Source organism: Echeneis naucrates, chromosome 9, assembly GCF_900963305.1.
Source record: "Echeneis naucrates chromosome 9, fEcheNa1.1, whole genome shotgun sequence".
NCBI lineage: Eukaryota > Metazoa > Chordata > Actinopteri > Carangiformes > Echeneidae > Echeneis > Echeneis naucrates.
In genome coordinates this window covers 12,692,571-12,712,468 of record NC_042519.1, presented here as the reverse complement: position 1 = coordinate 12,712,468, position 19,898 = coordinate 12,692,571, and the positions used below count along the sequence as shown (strand labels likewise).

Below are 19,898 nucleotides of genomic sequence, written 5' to 3'. Positions count from 1 at the left end.
AAAACCACCTGCTTGGTGTACAACTATTAAAAGTTATTTTCTTGTCCAGCGTACTTTAAATATCAAATCTTTCAGCAGAAGTTCAGGTCAGCGATTCCACCTTGTATCATCTATGTCTGTTTTATTTCTCTCCAATCGAGTCTATCAAGTCTGCCATCCCTCACCAGCACTTTGATTTCAGCTTGTTGATAAAGATCCCAATCTTATATATTTATATAATACATATATGTATGTACATAACTGCATAAAAGAGGTTATAGGACAAATATTTCCATGAAAACTTTGAATCTAGTCTTTAAATAATAATGCCCATATGGTCACTTCGTAACTTCATATTGTCTGAATTTGTAAACATGAATAATTCTCCCTCATTAACACATACAGTCCAAAGGGCTGGAAGACCTCATGGGAAACTGAAGGTCACAAGAAGGAAATGTATTTAGATCAGAGAGCCTAGTTAGATATCTGTATTCAATAAGGCCGTAGGTAATTCTGCATAGAAACTGCTGAATGTGAGACAGCTCACACTGTGTTTATGGCTGCTACAGTCAATGCTTAGCTGATCAGTTTGACATGCTTTTAGTGAGTAACAATGTGACACTGAATGTTAATTATGTTAAGATTGAGAAACAAGTGCGCAGCATTTCTTTTCATGATCTCCTGTAACTGATTTATAACACTTATAAAGGTTTTCTATTGACACAGTTTGTTCTAACCACTGCAGGCGTCTGGGATTTGCACTAAACAACATAAGACATCTGGCAAATACCAGGTAGCTGGTTTCTTTTAATAGCAAACAGCAGAAGGTTCATATGTGCTAACATTTAAAGCATTTTTTATGAGGAGGGGCCCTTTGACTACTTTGACTTCTATGAGCAAATTCTAAATAACTATCAATGTGGTGAAATTAAATGCTGTAAAACAATTTGGAATGCAAGAAAGTGCCCCATGAAATTTCACATCTGAAAAGCAATTTCAATGGTTTTCGACAAGTTTTTTCAGTTTTTAGTTTAGAAAAACCTCTATTTGTTTCAATGTGTTTTCTACAACTTATATCATCCTTGATTGTTTATTGGATGAGCCAAAATGTAATTCGGCTGCATAAAGAGGGGGCCTCTGGTAGTTTATACCTAAGGGAAATTTTTGCTAATGTGTCATTCAGAGATAATAATAATAAAATAATGGCAATCATTCTTGCCAGATTATTAGCCTTTGCTTTTTGCAATTTAAATACCAGCAGGTGACTCATGGGAAGTAAGGGACAATCTGCCACTTGAATCCAACGAATTGGAGATGATCATGCCTCATTTAGCAACACGCCACTGACAAAGCCTTTAAGATTAAAAAAATTCACCAGGACAACTTCCCATGTAAAAGATGAGTTTTAGTCCCATGCCATATAAATCTATTCATTACCATTTTTGTGTGTAGAGATGTATTAGTGTGTGTGTGTGTGTGTGTGTGTGTGTGTGTGTTTGGGGGGGGTGGGCACGTGAGGACACAAAGTGAATGATAACTTCATAATAGAGTCAATCCCTGTGGGGCATGACAGCCTGAACAGAGCATGATGGTTCATTATGGGAGTAATCACCCAAAGCTTCAGCCCTAAATCCACCACATGGCTACCCACACAACCCACAAAGACACACACACACGGGCAGATACTGAGAAACAAAGGCACAACCATAGAGACAGAGCAATACAACTGCACAGAGGAGAATACACTCAGGAAATGGCGACAAACAAGCAGGCACAACATACACACCTAGAGACACAACAACCAGCACACAAATGGAAAACTACTCTCAGGAGGATGGAATAGCAGACACACACATGTAACCCCCCTATGTACAAAAACAACTACAAATGCAGGGAGAGAGCATGATAAAGTGACTGAGGGATGAGACACATTTTTCTCATGCCAGCCAATTCCAGGAACAATTTCCTGGTCTTAATTATTGAGGGAGATAGTGGAATGAGGAGTTGGCTGTGAGAGTTGATTTCCATAAAGATTGAGAATGAAATTAAAGGAGATTAAAGCAAACTGCTCGGGGGATGAACAGACAACACACACAGGCACATACTCCCACATCATGCTAAGCTGGGGGGCTTTTACAGACAAAATTTCACTGGTTTGGGAGCAAGAGCGCCATGTGTGTGACAGTGTGTGTCTGAGAAATTTGGGAGGGGGATGTAACATTGTGTTTGGGACATCAAGGGGCCAAGCATTCACATGAATGGAAGGTGTGTGTTTTTTTTGCATGTGTACAACTATGCACTCAAGGGAAACATGTACACAAGAGAGGAGGGACAGCTGTGTCGTATCAATTCACTGACCCCACTTCACTCCCAAACTCCAGCCAACAATATCAAGCTTCATAAATATAATAAAAGCAAAGATAAATTCACTAAAATACATTTTAGAACTACAACAGGGTTGAAATGTACAGAGGGCAACCTTGTAAAGTGTTCCTTCAGTTTGAACTCCATATTTACAGTAAAGCAGTGTAAGCATCTATTCATGAGCGACTCATGCATAAACACTTCCCTCTGCCTCCTTCTCCGTGTCTCTCTTCCTCCTTCCACCCCCATCTGAAACTTCTTCCACTGCTCAACTATACTGTTATTATGTTTGTGGTCGGTTTGCCGCCTCAGGCTCCTCTACATAAGCACATTTCAGAGCAATTATCCAAAAAGGGTGTATCTGCCTGCATGCTACCCATACCAAATCATAACAGTTTCCCTTTGTAGAGTTGCAAGAGCAATAAAGCGCAAGGTGAGATGCTTGGGAAGAAAAATAGGGGAAAGTGCTCTAGTCCCAGAGAGAGTAATTTGGACATTTACTTTCCTACATGATGGTATGCAACGGGAACAATAAGACCTCTGGCTTAGAAGATGAACTAGATGATGTATGTGATAAAGCAAACAAGAGGGTAAGATAATGTTTGATGGGCAAAAGGAAAAATGAAATGGAAATTAATTTACAACTAAAACACCTTCATATTTGATGCTAAGTTTTCAACACTTAAATAGATTCTCCTATATTTGCTAAAGTAAGTCTTATGGCAGTGAGGTGAAACAATTTTGCTGTCTATTTACGTCTCTTTAGACTTTACGAGATGTAAGTTTGCCAAACTGCCAAATGTGCTGCTAATATTGCATAGCCTGCACTTGATAATGGTGTATGTTCTCAGTCATAGAGAGTTTAGTGTTAGGGTTGGGTGCTGCTTCACACAGGTGCCTTCAAAATGCCAATAAAATGCAAAAATCTTCATGGAGAGAGCGAGAGAGAGAGAGCGAGAGAGTAGTGAATGTAAGCTGCGACCTCAAACGTCAGAGTCATTCTGAGTGTAGTTGCAGAGGGGGTCATTTTCTCTAAGTGGCTTTGGGGAGTCTCTTTCCACTCAGACCAGTTCTTTGACTGAACTCTACACCCTGTCATTTCAGCACTTCACAACCTGTGATCAGCTCCAGACATCAGATGAGGTCTTTCCATCCACATTCAAGTAAACAACTTGATTTGCTGACACAGCTCTGGTACACCTCTGGCACTCACAAAGCACAAGACTTCCTCTGGATCAGAGGAAGACCTCCAGAGGAAGTCTTGTGCGATTGAATGCCAGAGCTGTATCTGTAAATGACTCATTACGGACAAAGAATGGTTCAAGTTCACCTGTTTACTTTACAAAAATAATAGCAAAATCAAAGTACAGAAAGAAAGTCTTTTTGACTTTCATTATCTCAAACATCTCAGCTCGGACAACATATTTACCACTTCGTAAATTCAAATTCTGAACTTCAGACTAACCTATATTGGCAAGAAATACATCAAAGTGTCATCTGTTTCAGTCACTAACTATTGAGGCAATTTTAGCCACTTCATGAATCAATTATTTCTCCATAAAGTCAAATGGTGATAATGATATACACAGAAATTTATATACAGTAATATAGATTGATGTAAATTTGTGTTATTTTGCCCAAACTTTACAAGCAACTTACACTCTGGCACTAAACTCAACAGTGTGGCTTACCACTTTAACGCACAAGACTGCACTACAGCAGTCTTCGACATCTGGGAAAAAGCTCAGTGGCACATGCGCACACAATACACACACACACATGCACACAGACTCCACTTTCTTACTATAAAAATGTTTATTCAGTGTTTGTGGCCACCATGATGTTTCGCTCAAAGCCAGAAACCAACATGCTTGATGATGCCAGCCAGAGAAGTGTCATAGCAACTGCAGACATACAAAAACAGCACAGTCATTTTGGGTCATATTGGATTTTTTGCATATTCAATAACAAAACTGATACTGCATGACTTTTCAAGGCAAAAAAAAAAGGTCACATGTCACTTCAACTGTGTTTGTTGCAGCAATTTGTTTTATGGGATTCTTCAGATGTTTCATTCTAGAGAGGTGAGCTCACTCACTACAGTTGTTACACTGAGTGGTCTAATACTGTGAAATACCTGCAGGTTGAAGCTTAAATGAGTGTGAAGAGTTTTGGTTTTACTTAAAATGCTTAAAAGCTAACAATAAATAACTGTTTAGTTGTGTTTTCCTTGGTGCAACTCATTCATGGTTGAACGAAAACTCAAATACATACAGCTGAGACATTTGCATCATAAACAAAACAGCCGAAATTCACTAACAGACATTTTCCAGTTGACACAAGTAGCTGCTGGGGCTGCTGTGTTCCCTGAGAGTCTGGACGCCTGATTGCTATGCACACATGTCTCAGTGGAAGGTAGCAGAACAAATTGGCATCATCTGAGATTTGTCTGTGTCTGGTTGTGTGTGTGTGTGTGTGTGTGTGTGTGTTTGTTCATGCCCATGCATGCATGTGTGTGACCTTGACACATGTCTAATCTGCTGAAGGAGAAAGACTTGACCTGATGGCTACAGGGCCGAATAGCATGACTGACACTGCATGCACATTTGAGTGTATGTACGTTTCCGTGTTTCACTTACTGCCACGTATGTGCCCGCAATGCCGTTTATGCCTGTGTGTGTATGTGTGTGTGTGTGTGTGTGTGTTTGTCACACCTTCTTTGTAAACTTGAATTAAGCTGCCTGAACCACCCATAACTCAGCCAAAGTGCCCTGCTGCAAAACACCAACAAATGACTCTGAGATTTAATATCTCTAACTGTGTGTTTGACACTTTTACAGCCACAACACTGATTGCCATTATCCAGCTACAAACTGCGTATTTACTTAGTGCCTTGAAGTGTTAATTCCACAGTTATTAAAACAGCCTGGAGACACCAGAAAGCAAGAGAGACAGAGACAATAAGCATGGTGGAGAAATGGAGAAAAACAAGTAAAAGAGGAAGATATAATGAAAGGGGAAAATAAGAAAATTAGTGGGAGGAGGAAATGGGTATGCATGAGGGGAAATGCTGAATGGCTACGACACAGTGCTGTAGAAAAGACACTGTGCTCAGCAAGCTCTAGCTGCCAGGAAGCATTTTAATCACAACGGTAGATCCAAATAGGAGCCGAAAGCAGGGCAGGTCAGGAGGTTGGGTCGATTCGACGTAAAAGGTTATCGCAAGAGGGGCTGAGTGTAATCAGATCTAGTTAAGGGAAAAATCACTGTTATAAGGGAGGCAGAGAATGTGAAGGACGGAGGCACCGACAAAGTCAAAAGAAATATAGACACTATAGAATAAAAAAGAAAAAAATTGAAGGGGTCTGAAGGGAAAGAGAGTGAAATAAAAGATGGGCTGGTTTTCTATCATCTCTTTTCTCCGTGATATCTATTGGTCCATCAAGCACTCTTAAAAGTATCCTCCATCATCATCCTTTTCCCAAACCTCCAGCAAAGGTGTTAGGTGTGTGAAATACTACTGTATATACTGCATATGTGAAAAAAATGTGTCAAAGATAGGTATGCAGGTTTTTTCCATGAAGAAGTGTAGCTCTATGGTTCAGTGTAGACCAATGGGCAGCCATTGAACAGCGCATGACAAGTAATTATTTTAGCTTCTCTGGTATGAGAAGTAAGTTCACCTGAGTATTGGGAGGAAAGATATAGGATCTGTGGTGCATTCTAGGTCTTTACTGTATGATTTACACACTAATGATTAAGACTGAGGCAGACGAAGAAACAAATGAGTAGTGGTTGGAAAAATTGATAAAACAGGCACATGGAAAGTGATGTGCAGTAAGCATGGACTTTGACTGGGCTGATTAAGTCTACTTTACGCTGACGTCACATGATGATACTGGTGTCAGGGATACTACAGTCGTAGAGTAATGTCGGCATAGATGTTGCCCCTCCCTCATACATGCACACACACGCATGCATGCATGCACACTTAGAGGTGCAGTGATTGTCTATGTTGAAAAGGTGCATCATTAAACATTGGGGCATCCAGCTGTCTGCATTTAATGTTTGCCTCTGAGAACATCAGCAGCCTGTATATACGTACACGTGTCCGCATCTGTTTCTCAGCAAGTATCAGCCCAAACAGCACATTACCCCGCACTCATTACACCAAAAGGAGCACCCATTCCAGCCGAGTACGTTATTAGCAGATCTTCCAGAGATATTTCTGATGTGTCACTTCGTCTCTCCAGATAGACAGAAACACATTCTCACATGGCAAAGCCTTGCAGAGTATTAATACCGTGGTAATGCCACACTACTGTGATCAGTCTCTGTACTTGGTCTCAGTTAGCTGTTTTTTGTTTGTTTGGTTTTTTTTTATAAAAATGCACAACAGTAAATTTACCCCAAAAATCTGGTGCAGATCAACTCAGACTAAGTAATAAGAGAGTGAGCATAGTGTGTAAAGCGACTGTGGTAAATGTAATAAATAAATGCCTGTCCATAAATAAATAAATAATCCAACCAGCAAAGCTCTGCGAACAAGAAAATGTAAGACACATTTACAGCCAAATAAAATAACCTGAAGTGGGAAACAAGGGTCAACATGATGGATTTCTTTCTGTAGCTCCAAAAAGATCAACCAGGGAAAACACGTTTTCCAGGGTGTGTGTGTGTTAGAGTGATATTGTCTGTTGAAGTACTACATATTAGGATGTGTGCAGTTTGTTGTGCACGCCTGCTAAATGGACTCCATCAAAGCCCCCAGTTGTCCTTTTAAGAGTTCACTCAAGCACAGCCACACTGTTGGGGGAAGTCAGGTAAACAGCAGAGGTGGGGTCCAGTTTGTTATTGACATTTTATTTTTGCTTGACCTTTCAATAACCTGAACACTAGGACAAGTCCCAGTTGTCATATATGGCTGAACTGACCAGAGCAATGATACTTGGAAAGCGACTGTTGTGGGTCCAATTCCCTAGGCTGGCGAGAGGAGCTTTGAAGGAGCAATCCATTCTGACATACAAACCTAATGTCAAAATAACAAACGGGGCATCAGGTGATTTCTATCCAACAGCTCAACTCCCTGGCTACATCGTCACTGCAGAGCTGTCAAGGTTCATTCACAACAGGATCTGACCTTCTCCTTGGACAGTTGCAGAGGTCTAACAATCCTGAAATGATTTTCTCATGTGATTATTGCTAAAGTGGCATTGAGTCCGCTTGGTTTAAGTCCAGTCCGTGTTCTGTTCTGCTGACCTTATAGTCGGACTCCCAGTTCTCTTAATAAATTGTTCAGCAGACCATAAAAGGAAGCGACTGATGGGTAACTAGATTTATCTCGCTACTCTCGACAGTTTTTACTTCTGAGTCCCCCTCAATGCATCATTCAGTGTAAAGCAATTGTGAAGGTTCTTCTAGAGGTGAAGTTTTTTTTTTCCAGTGAGCCCTGTAGTTAAACGTCATACCTCATGACACACATTAAAAGACAGCCATGTAGATGGTAAAAGTTTGAATCCTTTTTTGAAATGTATGTTTTAATGCAATTTATTTTTTCAAAAGAGCCCATTGTACAAGTTATAAAGAAAAAAATACAGAATGGCTTTTATTGTGAAGCTGAGACAACAAATTATAGTGTCCTGCCAGATTAAACAAAACTGAAATCTGAGAGCATTTGGATGATGAAAATATACACTTTAACCAACTCCTGTGTGTATTTATTTAATTCATTTTGGTGTTTTTATTTTTGAGTGTCAATGTAATGTACATCGGCACTGGAACCGTGCATGCACACGTGCATTTGTCTAAGATCTTCATAATCTCTCTCTATCAGCCATTCCCATCCTCTAAGGACTGCCGTCTTTCACGCAAGACTCCTTTCATGAGACTGAGCCAGAGGAGCGGAGGTGATAACTATGGCTGTGCATGGACGATTGTGTGCTTTTTCATTTGAGAAACAAAATGACAGAATTTTTATTTCTTTACAATGATGCTTGTGCTCACCAACAAGTGTCAAGCACTCGTCAAGCAGTCGCCAATGCATTCAGACATGTGCAGTCGTGTGTAAACACCTTGCATGCCAGCGCAGGAGTGTACTTACATGCAATGCGAACATGGGCCTTGCGACTTTTGGTGGTTCCAGCAGAGCTCCAGGCCACGCACTGACACCAGTAATCTTCAGGTCCAAACAGCTCTTCCACTTGCTGCCGTGTTATTTCAATGCTGGCTTCTCTTACCACCAGACCTGCAGAGGACAGAAAGAGCACTGTTGTATGATTTAGAATATCAAATAAGATTTAAATTCGAAGCACAAAAAAAGAAAAGAAAGAAAAGCTCTTATAAATGCTAAGTGATTCGAAACTTCTAGTTTCATAGAGAGACACCCAAAGACTAAAAGCTAGAGTCTATTTAAGCCCCTCCTTTTGTGATGGTGCTCTATGTTAGCTTAAGTAGCAGCAGTCAAAGCAGTGCACAGTGAATGCCTAAGTAATTAAATACAGGCGAAGGCTAATCATACAATATCTGCTGCTGTTTACAAACACAGGTCACTTTACTGAGTAGATTCGCTCTGGGTTTAATAAAACTTGGTAAGATTTTACTTTTGCATTTTTTCCCACTTATCTCACTTTTCGATTCCCTCTTTTCTCTGGTGTTCTGAACACAGCGCCATGTGAAGAATAAGTGTGAGGTTTAAATAGCTGCACCCTACTTATAGGTCTGCAGGGAAACACAGATATAAGAGGACTGCAGAGGAAATGAGGAGCAAGGGATGAACTCAGGATTATAATATGGACGACATGAGACAGAAACAAATAGAAGACTAGCTGGGGGAAAAAAAGAGAGACAAGATTGAGAAAATTCAGGAAATGCATGACAGTGGAACAAAATAAAGTAAAGCAAGTAAGAGCGGGACTGAAGAACAAAAGAGAAGTTTAAGCTCCCAGAGTGATAAGAGATGAGAGAATCAGTAGAGTAGTAGAAGTAATGAAGAGCTACATGACAGTGGCACAGTGAAAGGAAGAGGGGGAAGGCAGAATAAGAGATGGGTGGGGGCAAGAAAATGTGAATCGGGAAGGAAAAAGAAAAGGAGATAAAAATGGGTTTTAGGTGAAAGTGGTGGGGACTGGGGAGTAGACATCCAAAATGCCATGAGAAAAGATCTTGGCAGTTTATTTCAGGTTCAGTAGCGTTACAAAGACCCAAGAAACATTTTCTATGGGGCTCCACAAATCTGACTTTAGCCTATTGCTTAAGAGGACTCTCGGTAAGTTCTTGCCACTGAAGAGAAATTGAGAGACAGTTATATTAAGCAAGCCAGCATAGAGGCCAGAGGGACAGAGAGGAAGGCAAAGAGTGAAATTCAGGGAGCAGGATTATGATGGACTAAAGGCCATTAATGGCTGGCAAGAGAATTCACGAGAAACTCAGAAACCCATGAGGGCAACAGGGTAGGAAGGCAACAAAATCTTTAGAGATACAAGCTAGAAGATGGAGTCACAAAAAATAAAAATGGATAAGAAGGGACATTAAGACAGAAGCACTGGAAAGGTAAGGGGGGAAACTAAGATGATTTGGCAATTCAAACAGCTCCGAGGCAGAGGGCAAAGAGCAAAGTAAGGATGAAAGTAGAAGGCCTGCGGAAGGTACAGCTAGCACAACAAGGGATAATTGCTTGTGAGCGGGTGAAGTTTCGAGGGCAAAGAGCAAAGATGGTATAAAAACTAGAGTGAATACAAGCACCAAAGCAAACTAGCAAACAAGGGAGATTGTTATAGTTTCACAGCTTAAATGAAAGAGCATGAGACAGAGCGGTGGAGATAGAGGCTAAGAAAATGGCAGCTAAGGAGGCAATTATAACCAGCAAGCAATCCAGGACTAAAGCTGAGACAGCCAATAGGCAGTCAGTCACAATGAGCAAAGTACACAGCTCACGGACCAAAAGAAAAGGAGTTAGGAACGAGGTGGAGACCAGTGAGAATGCTACTGCCGAAGAAATGAGGAAAGTGAGGCAATTAAAGTGAGTGGTTTAAATGAGGCACACAGCTGGTTATGACAAATGCACTCAAAGAAATGCAAAGAAAGCATATGGGACAGTACATGAATGGGACCATGGGGACAGAAGACAGAGCAAGAGATAGAGAAGGAGACAAAGAAATGGAAACCTATTTACATTTAAAGCCTTTACTTCACCGCCTGCATGGCTTATTAATCCAAAGATCATTGTTAAACCAATAAACCAGTTTAGCTACACTGTACATTCTCTGATGGCATGAACAGTGGCCTAGAATCAACCACTTGATCAAATCTACATTTTCTCTTAATAAATACATTGATACATCAGTAAATAGGGCTCAATGTGGAAGATAGAAAAAAGGAGGCTATTGCACCCCATTCCAGGGAACAGTCAAAACTACAGATATTAATCTGTGCTATCACCTGTTCTGCCCCAGTTATTACTTAAAAAATAATACAGAAGCATGTGGGACAGCAGCTGCACCTCAGGTATCCTGTCTGAAACATAGCAACTGAATAGTATTGCATGGGAGGTTTCCTTTCTCCCGGCAGAGGGTTGAAGAAAGTTGGCTTTTACAGGAGCTTTGTACACTTATGTAGCATGCCCTGATAAATATAGCCGAAGCTACTTCAAGTTGTTCCATATCATTATTCTGCTTTCTTTAGAAGCAACACCAACACAGAGGCAGTATAGTTCACTGAAACATCAAGTGTATTTTTGTCTTATTCAAAATGAATGTAGATGACACATGAAATATATAATGAGGTTTACATTTAATTTACTATAATTGTATTTATTTGTGACATAAAAATATACACACACAATAAATCTGAAATCTACAGGCTTGCATCAAGTCAATCCCAATGCCTGGATCACGTGCACAGCTTTAAAAACAGAAAGAAGGAAAAACCAAATCAGAATTTGAATACAAAAAGCAGAGCTGGTTTCATGGAGAGTAAAATCAATGGTTGTAATGATGAAATGTTTTAAAACATTTCAGGGAAGCTAAAATGAAGCAGCAATTTGATACTGCCTGCTCAGTTTGGGTCGAAGGTCAGGGTGAAAAAATAAAATGAGTAAACTATCAATAACCAGACGCTGTTGTTGGTGTAAAAGTGGTGTAGCAAGATTATTGGTTAAGTATTAGTCTATTCAAATAGTTGCAAGAGTCAAACTAAAGTGGAAACTGAAACAATAGTAATAATAATCATGAAAAAGAAAGAGAAAATGTTAAAGTTACTGTTGCAACAAAAATATGTATCTCCCTTTGTAGAATTTCACCACTGATTTTGTGTTCATAGGTTTTCCTGCATTTCACTGTGTTTGTGTGAAAGTGGCTGTAATTGGATGTCAAACATTGAAATATAATGTGTCATCCTACAGTTTCATCTGTGCCAGCTGGGGACTACAAGTACTGGGAGAAAGGCATAACAGCATAATGAGTATGCAAAAGTTTTGACACCACAAATTTAAACCTATCTGGATCCTGCAAAAAAATAAAACAAAACAAAATAAAAACACATCTCTCGATTTCCCTCAGGGTCAATACCAAAAACGTGTCAAGGAAAAAATAGGCATAGATAAAAGGCAGATGTCACTAGATCTGGAGCTGAGCTGCTGAAACTGGTACAACCTCAGTTGTTGCTATGGCACACAAATCAAATACTACTGAATTACATGAAGCTTAGTATGGTGTCTCATTTTGTTTACAGTGCTCAGAGCATTCACTTCATTCTGTTATGGGAAGACAAGCATGGAATTTGGGTGTCTTATAGCATGACAGCAATTCACGTCAACAAAAACCATTCCTGTCAGCTCGGGGAGGTGAGGGGAAAAGGAGGAGATGAAAAATGGAGGATGAGTATCAAGACAAGTGGATACCGTTGCAAACATTTCTATCACTCACAAAACTGAGCACAACCCACAGTTATTTCTTTTATCCACTGTGTCAGTTGTTGTAACCATGTTTGCCTGTCAACTGGGAAAATGAATGTACAATAGAGAGTGAAAGTGGTTTGTCAGGTTTGGACTTTGTTTGACAAATGCTTATTGGACATGCAGACAAAAAGAAGTATAAATTGCAGAATAGAAAGTGTAATGAGGCCATTGTTGGTTATAACATGGTTGACACGACTGGTTTCTTTTTGGAGCAAATTTCAACCAGAAAAATGTTTAGAGTGGTCTGGATAAGTTGCTACATCCACGGATATCTACTATTAACTGAGCAAATGCACTCAAAAGCTTTGTGGTGTTTAAATGTGATCGGAGACAGCTCAAACAGACAGGCCTTTGGGAAAAAGAAACAGAGAATAGTGGAAAAGTCAGCACAGGCTATTATTATTTCCCCAGTGCCCCAGAGGGGTCAGAACATATACATCCAGGGTCGGGGACATCTCTGCAATAAATACTGCATTAATGAAGAGCATCCTGTTCAATTTAAGTTTTTTAATTGTTTTAGAGCCATTCAGTGAACATTATTGCCTTCTTTTCATGTATGTAAATGAGCTTTATACAGTACAGGCCAAAAGTTTGGACACATCTTCTCATTCAAATGAACAGGAAAGTGTGTCCAAACCTTTGGCCTGTACTGTACATTCAAAAATACCTGGCCATGATGCAATGAGATAGCCAAGAAAGAGAAAAAATCTAATATAACCATACAATACAGCCGTTGAAAGACTGATAAATAAGTTTGGCTCATTAATTGGATGAATTGTTTTACTCTTATTGAAGGCTAATCAATTAAAAATAAGAATTCATTCAGGCTTTATAATTGTACCTACGTTCACACAGGGACAAAAGTGTTATGATAAGTAGAAAAATGAATCATACACTATGGCCTTCGGGGGCTGGTCTCCCAATGATATTTAGCACAGGTGCTGCAGTGCTACATCTTTAAAGATGCCAATAACCTGATGCTGTAAAAGGGTCAGTGTGGCCACAGGTCTGCATTTCAATCAGTTTCAAAAGCTATTTTTCCCCTCTTCACTGAACTTTAAAAGCAAAGTGTCATTATAACTGTTGGCAAATATTTCTGAGTTTGCAAAATGTGGCAATTTATGTACCAATGGCAAATTAGCCCTATTTAACATTGTCAACAACTAGACACTTTTATACAATGAATTAAGACTTCAATCTGAAGTAGATGTAAGCCATCGTCAAAGTCTCTCTTTATGAAAGCAGTCCCTGATTTAATTGCAGCTGAGCACCTTTAGGAGTCAGTTGTGATGTGTTAAGATATCACTCTTAACCTCCATCATGAAAACACTCTACTTTCACCCATTGATAAGGTGGAATTTGAGCTGTATTACAAGTAATTACAGTGTGAAAGCACAATATTGATGACATCCTGGTCAGCACAACGGCATAGTGGTTTGCGCTGTTGCCTCACAATAAGCAGGTCATGGGTTTGGTTCCCAGCCTGGGGCCTTTCTGTGCAGTTTTTGTGTTTTCCCCTGACTGTGTGGGTTTCCTCCCACCATCCAAAGGCATCATATTTGGGTTAATTGGTGACTAAACTGTCTGTAGGTCTGAGTGTGAGTGGTTGTTGGTCTCTGTCTGTCTCTGTGTGTTGGCCCTGTGATGGACTGGTGACCTGTCCAGGGTGTACTTGGCTCCAGCACCCCCTGTGGAAACGGATAAGCGGCTGAATGAACGTTGCAATCCTGCATTTCATACATATGCAACACAAAAAATGCACTATTTAACAATTCGTCACAGAAAGACACTTAGAAAGGCATTTCAAAGCCAGCACTAAAAATCAGAGTATGGCATGTTACATCATCCAAACGTGCTCTATAAATTAAGTCATTAAAAGTACAAGAAAAGAGAGTGAAAGGTGGAAGCAGGTGAGGGGGGAAAAATGAAATGGAAAAAGTGAAATTATAACAGCAAAAGAGACATGGAGAGAAAGGGAGAGAGCGAGGGTTGACTGAGTTTTTTGTCGACAGAGGGAAATCATCCAGGACATCGTTGGAGCAAAGTCGCTCGTCTGTGACGAATTGAACAATCAAGGTGCAAAATGTACATAGACTGTGTGAGTACACATGCATGTGTGTATATGTGTACACTCTCTTATTGGTTGCCACCCTGACACTGATTGATCATCACAGTCCCTCCTGGTTCACATGAGAATACCTCCTGAATATGTGTGTGTGTGTGTGTGTGTGTCTTTGTGGACATGTGCACATCTATGTGTGAATGTCATTCAGCATGCACATTTTGCTTCCTCTAGTATAAAGTCTAAGGAGGCAGTGAACTGGAGCGTTCCAGGACACAAAGGAAGGGCTACCGGGAGCTGCAACCAACTTAAATTATTGTCAACAAAAACACATGGACATGCCACGAAAAACATCGGAATAAGCAGCAGCGCATTTTGTGATATAGAGGCAATTTCACCAAAAATAAAACATTTTCACACACCCAGCGCAGTACACTTCCAGTTTGTGGATACAAACCAACCAAAACACAAATACACAGGTCTTACATATCAGAAATCACTGACACAGAAGCTAATTGACCTCTTTCATGAATCTTTATGGTTATGAATAATTGAAATCTCATCTTAAGTGAGGGTGAGATAGAGAGCTTAAAAGAGAGAGGACAGAAGATGCAGGACATGGAGTAAAAATAAAATATTAAGCATTAAAGAAGAGGAGGCTGATGAGAATGGGAGTGAAGCCAGCATGTGGGAGAAGGGGAGAGAGGACAAGAGATACGTTAGGGGCAAGAGAAAGAGGGAGAGATGTAAGGACGGACAAGAAGAAATCAATACGAGTGAGATGGCAGCAAAGGAGGGAAAGAGGTCACAAATCACTCGAGCCAATACTGGTTGCGCCAATAATGCATGTGTGTACGTGCATGTGTAGATGTGGAGTCACAGGTCAATGCTAGCAGACTAATAAGCATTCACACTTTGGGGTAATGGAGACAAAGTAAGTAACCCAGTACACAATATGCCATTAACACACTTCAAGGCTAATGGAGATATATTGAGGTTGTACGTATGTTGCTTAAGTAAACACTGGAAATGCCCTTCGCATTGAGATACGCAATCTAGACAAATTATGTAAATTCCCACCTTAAGTTACAATCATTCAGAGGGGGATAACTGTAAGCACGTTTTTGCAAATGTCACTTCTAATAAAGCCGTTGCAGTAATGTGTCTGTTTAGAGACAGTTTCTTGGCGTGAAGGACTTCAAATTAGCATTTCCTGCTCTGACTTATGTGCAGTTAGGAGCTGGCTGGAGAGGAGAATGGCAGGAGCAGATCAAGTTAGGTATGTTTTTCAAGGATACCGTGACAGGCAGCGTTGCTGCTTAGGAAATCAAGCCCATTCCCTTTAGCTTCAAGCTGACCTCAGTGACCCCTTGGTCATCCAACTGCCCCTTCCCTAACACTGCAACACTTGCCTGTGACCTTCAGTTGGCTTCCCCAGCTGCCAGATGAGGCCCCATGTGATTACAGTCCCACTAACTGATTGTGTTGTCACAACATACATATTGGCTTTTCCTTAATTTCACTGTGTTCAGCATGCACGCCCTTAGTGGTGTCACTCTTTAAAAAGGCCATGTATTTTACTTCATGGAGCACTATGCCTTCATGGACCGTGGAAAAGTTCTACCACTTCATTGTCATTACTGTCTATTATCATCTTTGCAGTCAGTGTAAGGATTGAGCCGTGTCCCTTCTTTTCTGAAGCTTGCAAAGACATTAGCAGTCAGTATCTGTTGAAGGAGAGGACATTTGAGGGGCTCGCTATGTTGCCCATAAGAGTTCAAAATGACCAGGCTCAAGGCAGACACTCAGCGCCTTGTTATTCCTATAAGTAATTTGTCTCAAAATCAAAAGTGAAATAGCTTTTTCATGGCAGGCGTGTCGAGCAGGACGAGCAGAAGTGGGACAAATAACATTGATGTCTCATTGATGCTTTCTAGCAAATCACAATGGAACAAGACCCAGAAACAGGGAGCACGTCATAAGGTGCAGCTGATGTTAATGTTATTGATTACGTTCCCTGTCAAAACATGCCATGAAAAATGCTTTTTGTGATACGTTATGAATAATTCCAGTTACAGCACATTCCGCTACTTTATACAAAAGATTTCATAGAGCTTTTTGATGCCATTGTTGTCTATTTGCTATCATGATGATGATTTCACAATAAAAGGAATACATGAAGAGCCTTGCACTGATTTCTGTGGTTGCTTTCATGCAACCTTATTTAATTTATCCTCACTGTCATCTACAAACACATTTGTTTCTTATCTTTTCCATCATAGGAGATTAAAACGCTGTTCGTGCAACACATCACACATAAAACTTTCAAGTTTTGTTTCATTCATGTTATAACTTTTGTTTGTACATGATAACATTTTTAACTCGATCCCCTCGATCAAAGGTACACTGTGTTTCACGACTTAAGCTGACTTTACTTTTTCCTGGAAAAAAAAAAAAAGGATGCGAAACACAGGGAGAGGGAGGCGGTTACACTGAGAAAGAAAACAACTCGGCAGGATTCATATCATCTTTCTCCTCAGTGTGAGTCCTTGATATCAGCTGGCCTTCCCAGCCCTCTCAAAGGTGCTTTCCATCAGCATCCCTCCATCGTGTCCAACCTCTCTCCCCCGCTTAGTCCAGCTCAGGTTTTATCTGCTACTGCTCACTCAGTTTTCACTCAGTGGAAATTAAAGCAAAGTACAAAACAGCATGGAGCAGAAGAAAGAGGAAAAAAAAGGAAAAAAGGAAAGGGAATGGAAAATGAGGGAAGAAAGTGAGTGAGAAGACAGCAGAAAGCAGTAGCTGTGGCTGTGAAACAGCGGGAAGGAGAAGAGGAGAAAACAGCTTACAGAGTTTAGATTTTCACACAGATAAACAGAGCGTGTACATACACACACACAGACTCTTCCATTTACTCATGCACACGTGTGTTTCTATGTATAGATATGTGTTTCTCTCTCTCTCTCTGTACTGTTGGGGCCTCATCTGTTATGTATAAACAGTACAGTTCGTATGATGGAGGTGTTACGTGAGGATACCAGTTGGATTTCTTTTAGCTAAGAGACATTTAGTACCATCTAGAATCTTTGTTCATTTCAAATTCAAGTAAAGGCCACAGCAGAGTCAAGTAAAGAGTGATTGTTTCTTGGAAAATGCTCCACACTCTAGCATTTCTTGATATGGTATAATGCACCCTGCTAATTTATCTATTCCTTAGACTTATGAGTTCATCTGTATGGATTATTGTGTGCCTCAAATATTCTGTCCCAGAGCGTTGTAAAAAAGTGAAAAGTCGATCCGTTCATTTGTTAGCTGGCATTATGAAGGCCTTCTACATTAAGCATAAATAAAAGCTTAGCTTAAGCAGAAAACCTAATCCATGTTTTAATTGGGGTTGAGAGTTATTTTAACAAGCAGGGACATTGAGAAAGATAACAATGTAACTATAAGATTAAACCCACAGAAACTAAAGTCAATCTACACGAACCTGGACTTGATGGTTTTTATATGGCTGACTCGATGATCCTTATCCTGAGAGCTCCATCACATGTGGTATAAGACCCTAAATCTGCCCATTGTTAGCTGAACAGGATTTCCTCTCAATAACACTCCTCTCTGGAATCCCGCAGCTAGTAAATGAACAGCTGATGGGAGGCTAATAAATGACAAGCAGCTGCAAAATGCATCCATGATGAACACTGAGGGACAGACTGAAGAAAAATTATGAGAAAGTAAAAAGAGAGAGAAGGAGGCGAATGGAAGATACCCGTTTGTCAGTATATTTGGTAAACCTTAGATTAAATATCCCTGGTTTACCTTAAGAATAAACAACCTTTATTTTTTTCCTTTCCGTTATTTTGTATGTCTGCCTGCACTGCTGCAGCGGAAATTGAAGACAACCATGCCTTTATTTGTCTGAAATGCTAATCCGCCTCAGGGCACATAAAGTTTTTTAAGACAGAAAGGACTAGTGTCGGAATAGGAAATGACTCAAAGAAGAAAATATGAGGATGTGAGAAAAAAAATTGAGGAGGTAGATAAATTAAAGCAAACTGAGGAAGAAAGAAAGAAAGAAAGACAACTAAAAGGAAAAGCAGGAGCAATTATTAATTAATTTAGCTGCAAAAAAAAAAAAAAAGAAAAAAAAAGGATGATTTGCGTACGCATTATTGCGCCAACTTCCTGTGTGCAAGAGGTGGAGCTTTGCTTGTGACTCAGAACTGACATGGAGAAGTGATCAGTACAGGAGTCTTATGTGTGCAAAATAATGGGTAGATTGGGCAATGCAGGTTGGAGTTTTGTTGACTTCTAGTTATGAGTATCCACTATGTGGCGCTAGAGAAAATCCACCAATCCGATGTCAGGTCATGTCATAGTGTAGAATGTGGAGAACAGACCCTGTAAATATCATGAAAATTACATTATGTTTGTACATCTGCGTGTGATTCAGTATTGACATAGATGTGTTCAGAGTGGGAGTCTGAACAGGTGTGCAGAAATTGGTACAGATTGAATGCTACTGTATATGTAAGTATGGTATGGGTGCAAATTTTTGTTCATCTACATTAATCCTGAGCGAGGGGCTCAACAAAAGGCGGTGTAGTGAAGGCATTTTTTGACATACATTGCTGCAGCGAATGAAATATGGGTCCAGGTTTCATGAGTTTTGCGGTATGTTAAAGTCCCCAAAAAGGCCACTGTAACGGCGGAAGAAAAATAACGCCAAGGAATGCAATAGGGCTCTCCCACTTGAGAGTGCTCGGGCCCTAACTATTCACAGCGAGGGACTGGAAAATGTAAAAAAATTATAAAACTGCTCAAAGAAAAACATGTTTAAGAAATCAAGTGTATGTTTTACGTGGATGAAGGCACGTAAAACATACACTTCACTTAGAAGTGAAGTCGACTGTAGTCTGATGTGAGACCTGCTCTCCAGCTGAGACTGCAATACTGCCTATTAAAACTTTTCTTGGCACTGTGTGCTTCTTTATTTGTACCTGTTGTTTCTCTTCTCTAATGTTTACCTCTTGAAGGTTTTGATGCACTTATTCGCCTCTGCCTCGACTATTCATGTGTGACAGCTGAATCGGGGGGGAAACATCACCACTGCACAGCTCAGTTGCTTCTGTTTCTGCCTTGGGTTTAGCATTGCAGCAGACCAACAAAGCAGCCAGCACCACCAAACACACACACGCACATACATAATGTTTGGCTTCAGGTGGTGTTGGAAGGAGAAATCTTAAGTAGGGAAATCCATATGTCAACCTGAGTTGAGACAAAACCAGAAGTTCTGCTTCCTCACAATTCTTTGCATCATATACACTAAGGAATCAAAGGGGGAGCAGATTAAATTTGAGTACCATCTAACCCACTTCATTAGGGAAACTACTATCTAAAAGAATTCAACCCCCACTGCACTTGTTTGTGCAATCCGACCTCATCCTGAATTTCACACTGGAGCTACTTATATCAGGTTTCTTAAAACAGTTTTCAGCCTGTGTTTAATCACTCACTGTGGGGCCAAGTGCTCATTAACAAGCA

At 40.2% G+C, this 19,898-nt stretch overlaps 1 protein-coding gene across 2 annotated transcripts in view; it reads right to left on the bottom strand.

The window, feature by feature from the left end:
• Window positions 1-19,898, bottom strand: part of unc5ca (unc-5 netrin receptor Ca) — a 167,902-nt gene that overhangs the window by 62,330 nt on the left and 85,674 nt on the right. For both annotated transcript variants that reach the window (XM_029510806.1, XM_029510807.1), the window contains exon 3: window positions 8,444-8,587. In XM_029510806.1, coding sequence (XP_029366666.1) covers window positions 8,444-8,587 — 144 coding nt within the window. The remainder of the gene's footprint in view (window positions 1-8,443; window positions 8,588-19,898) is intronic.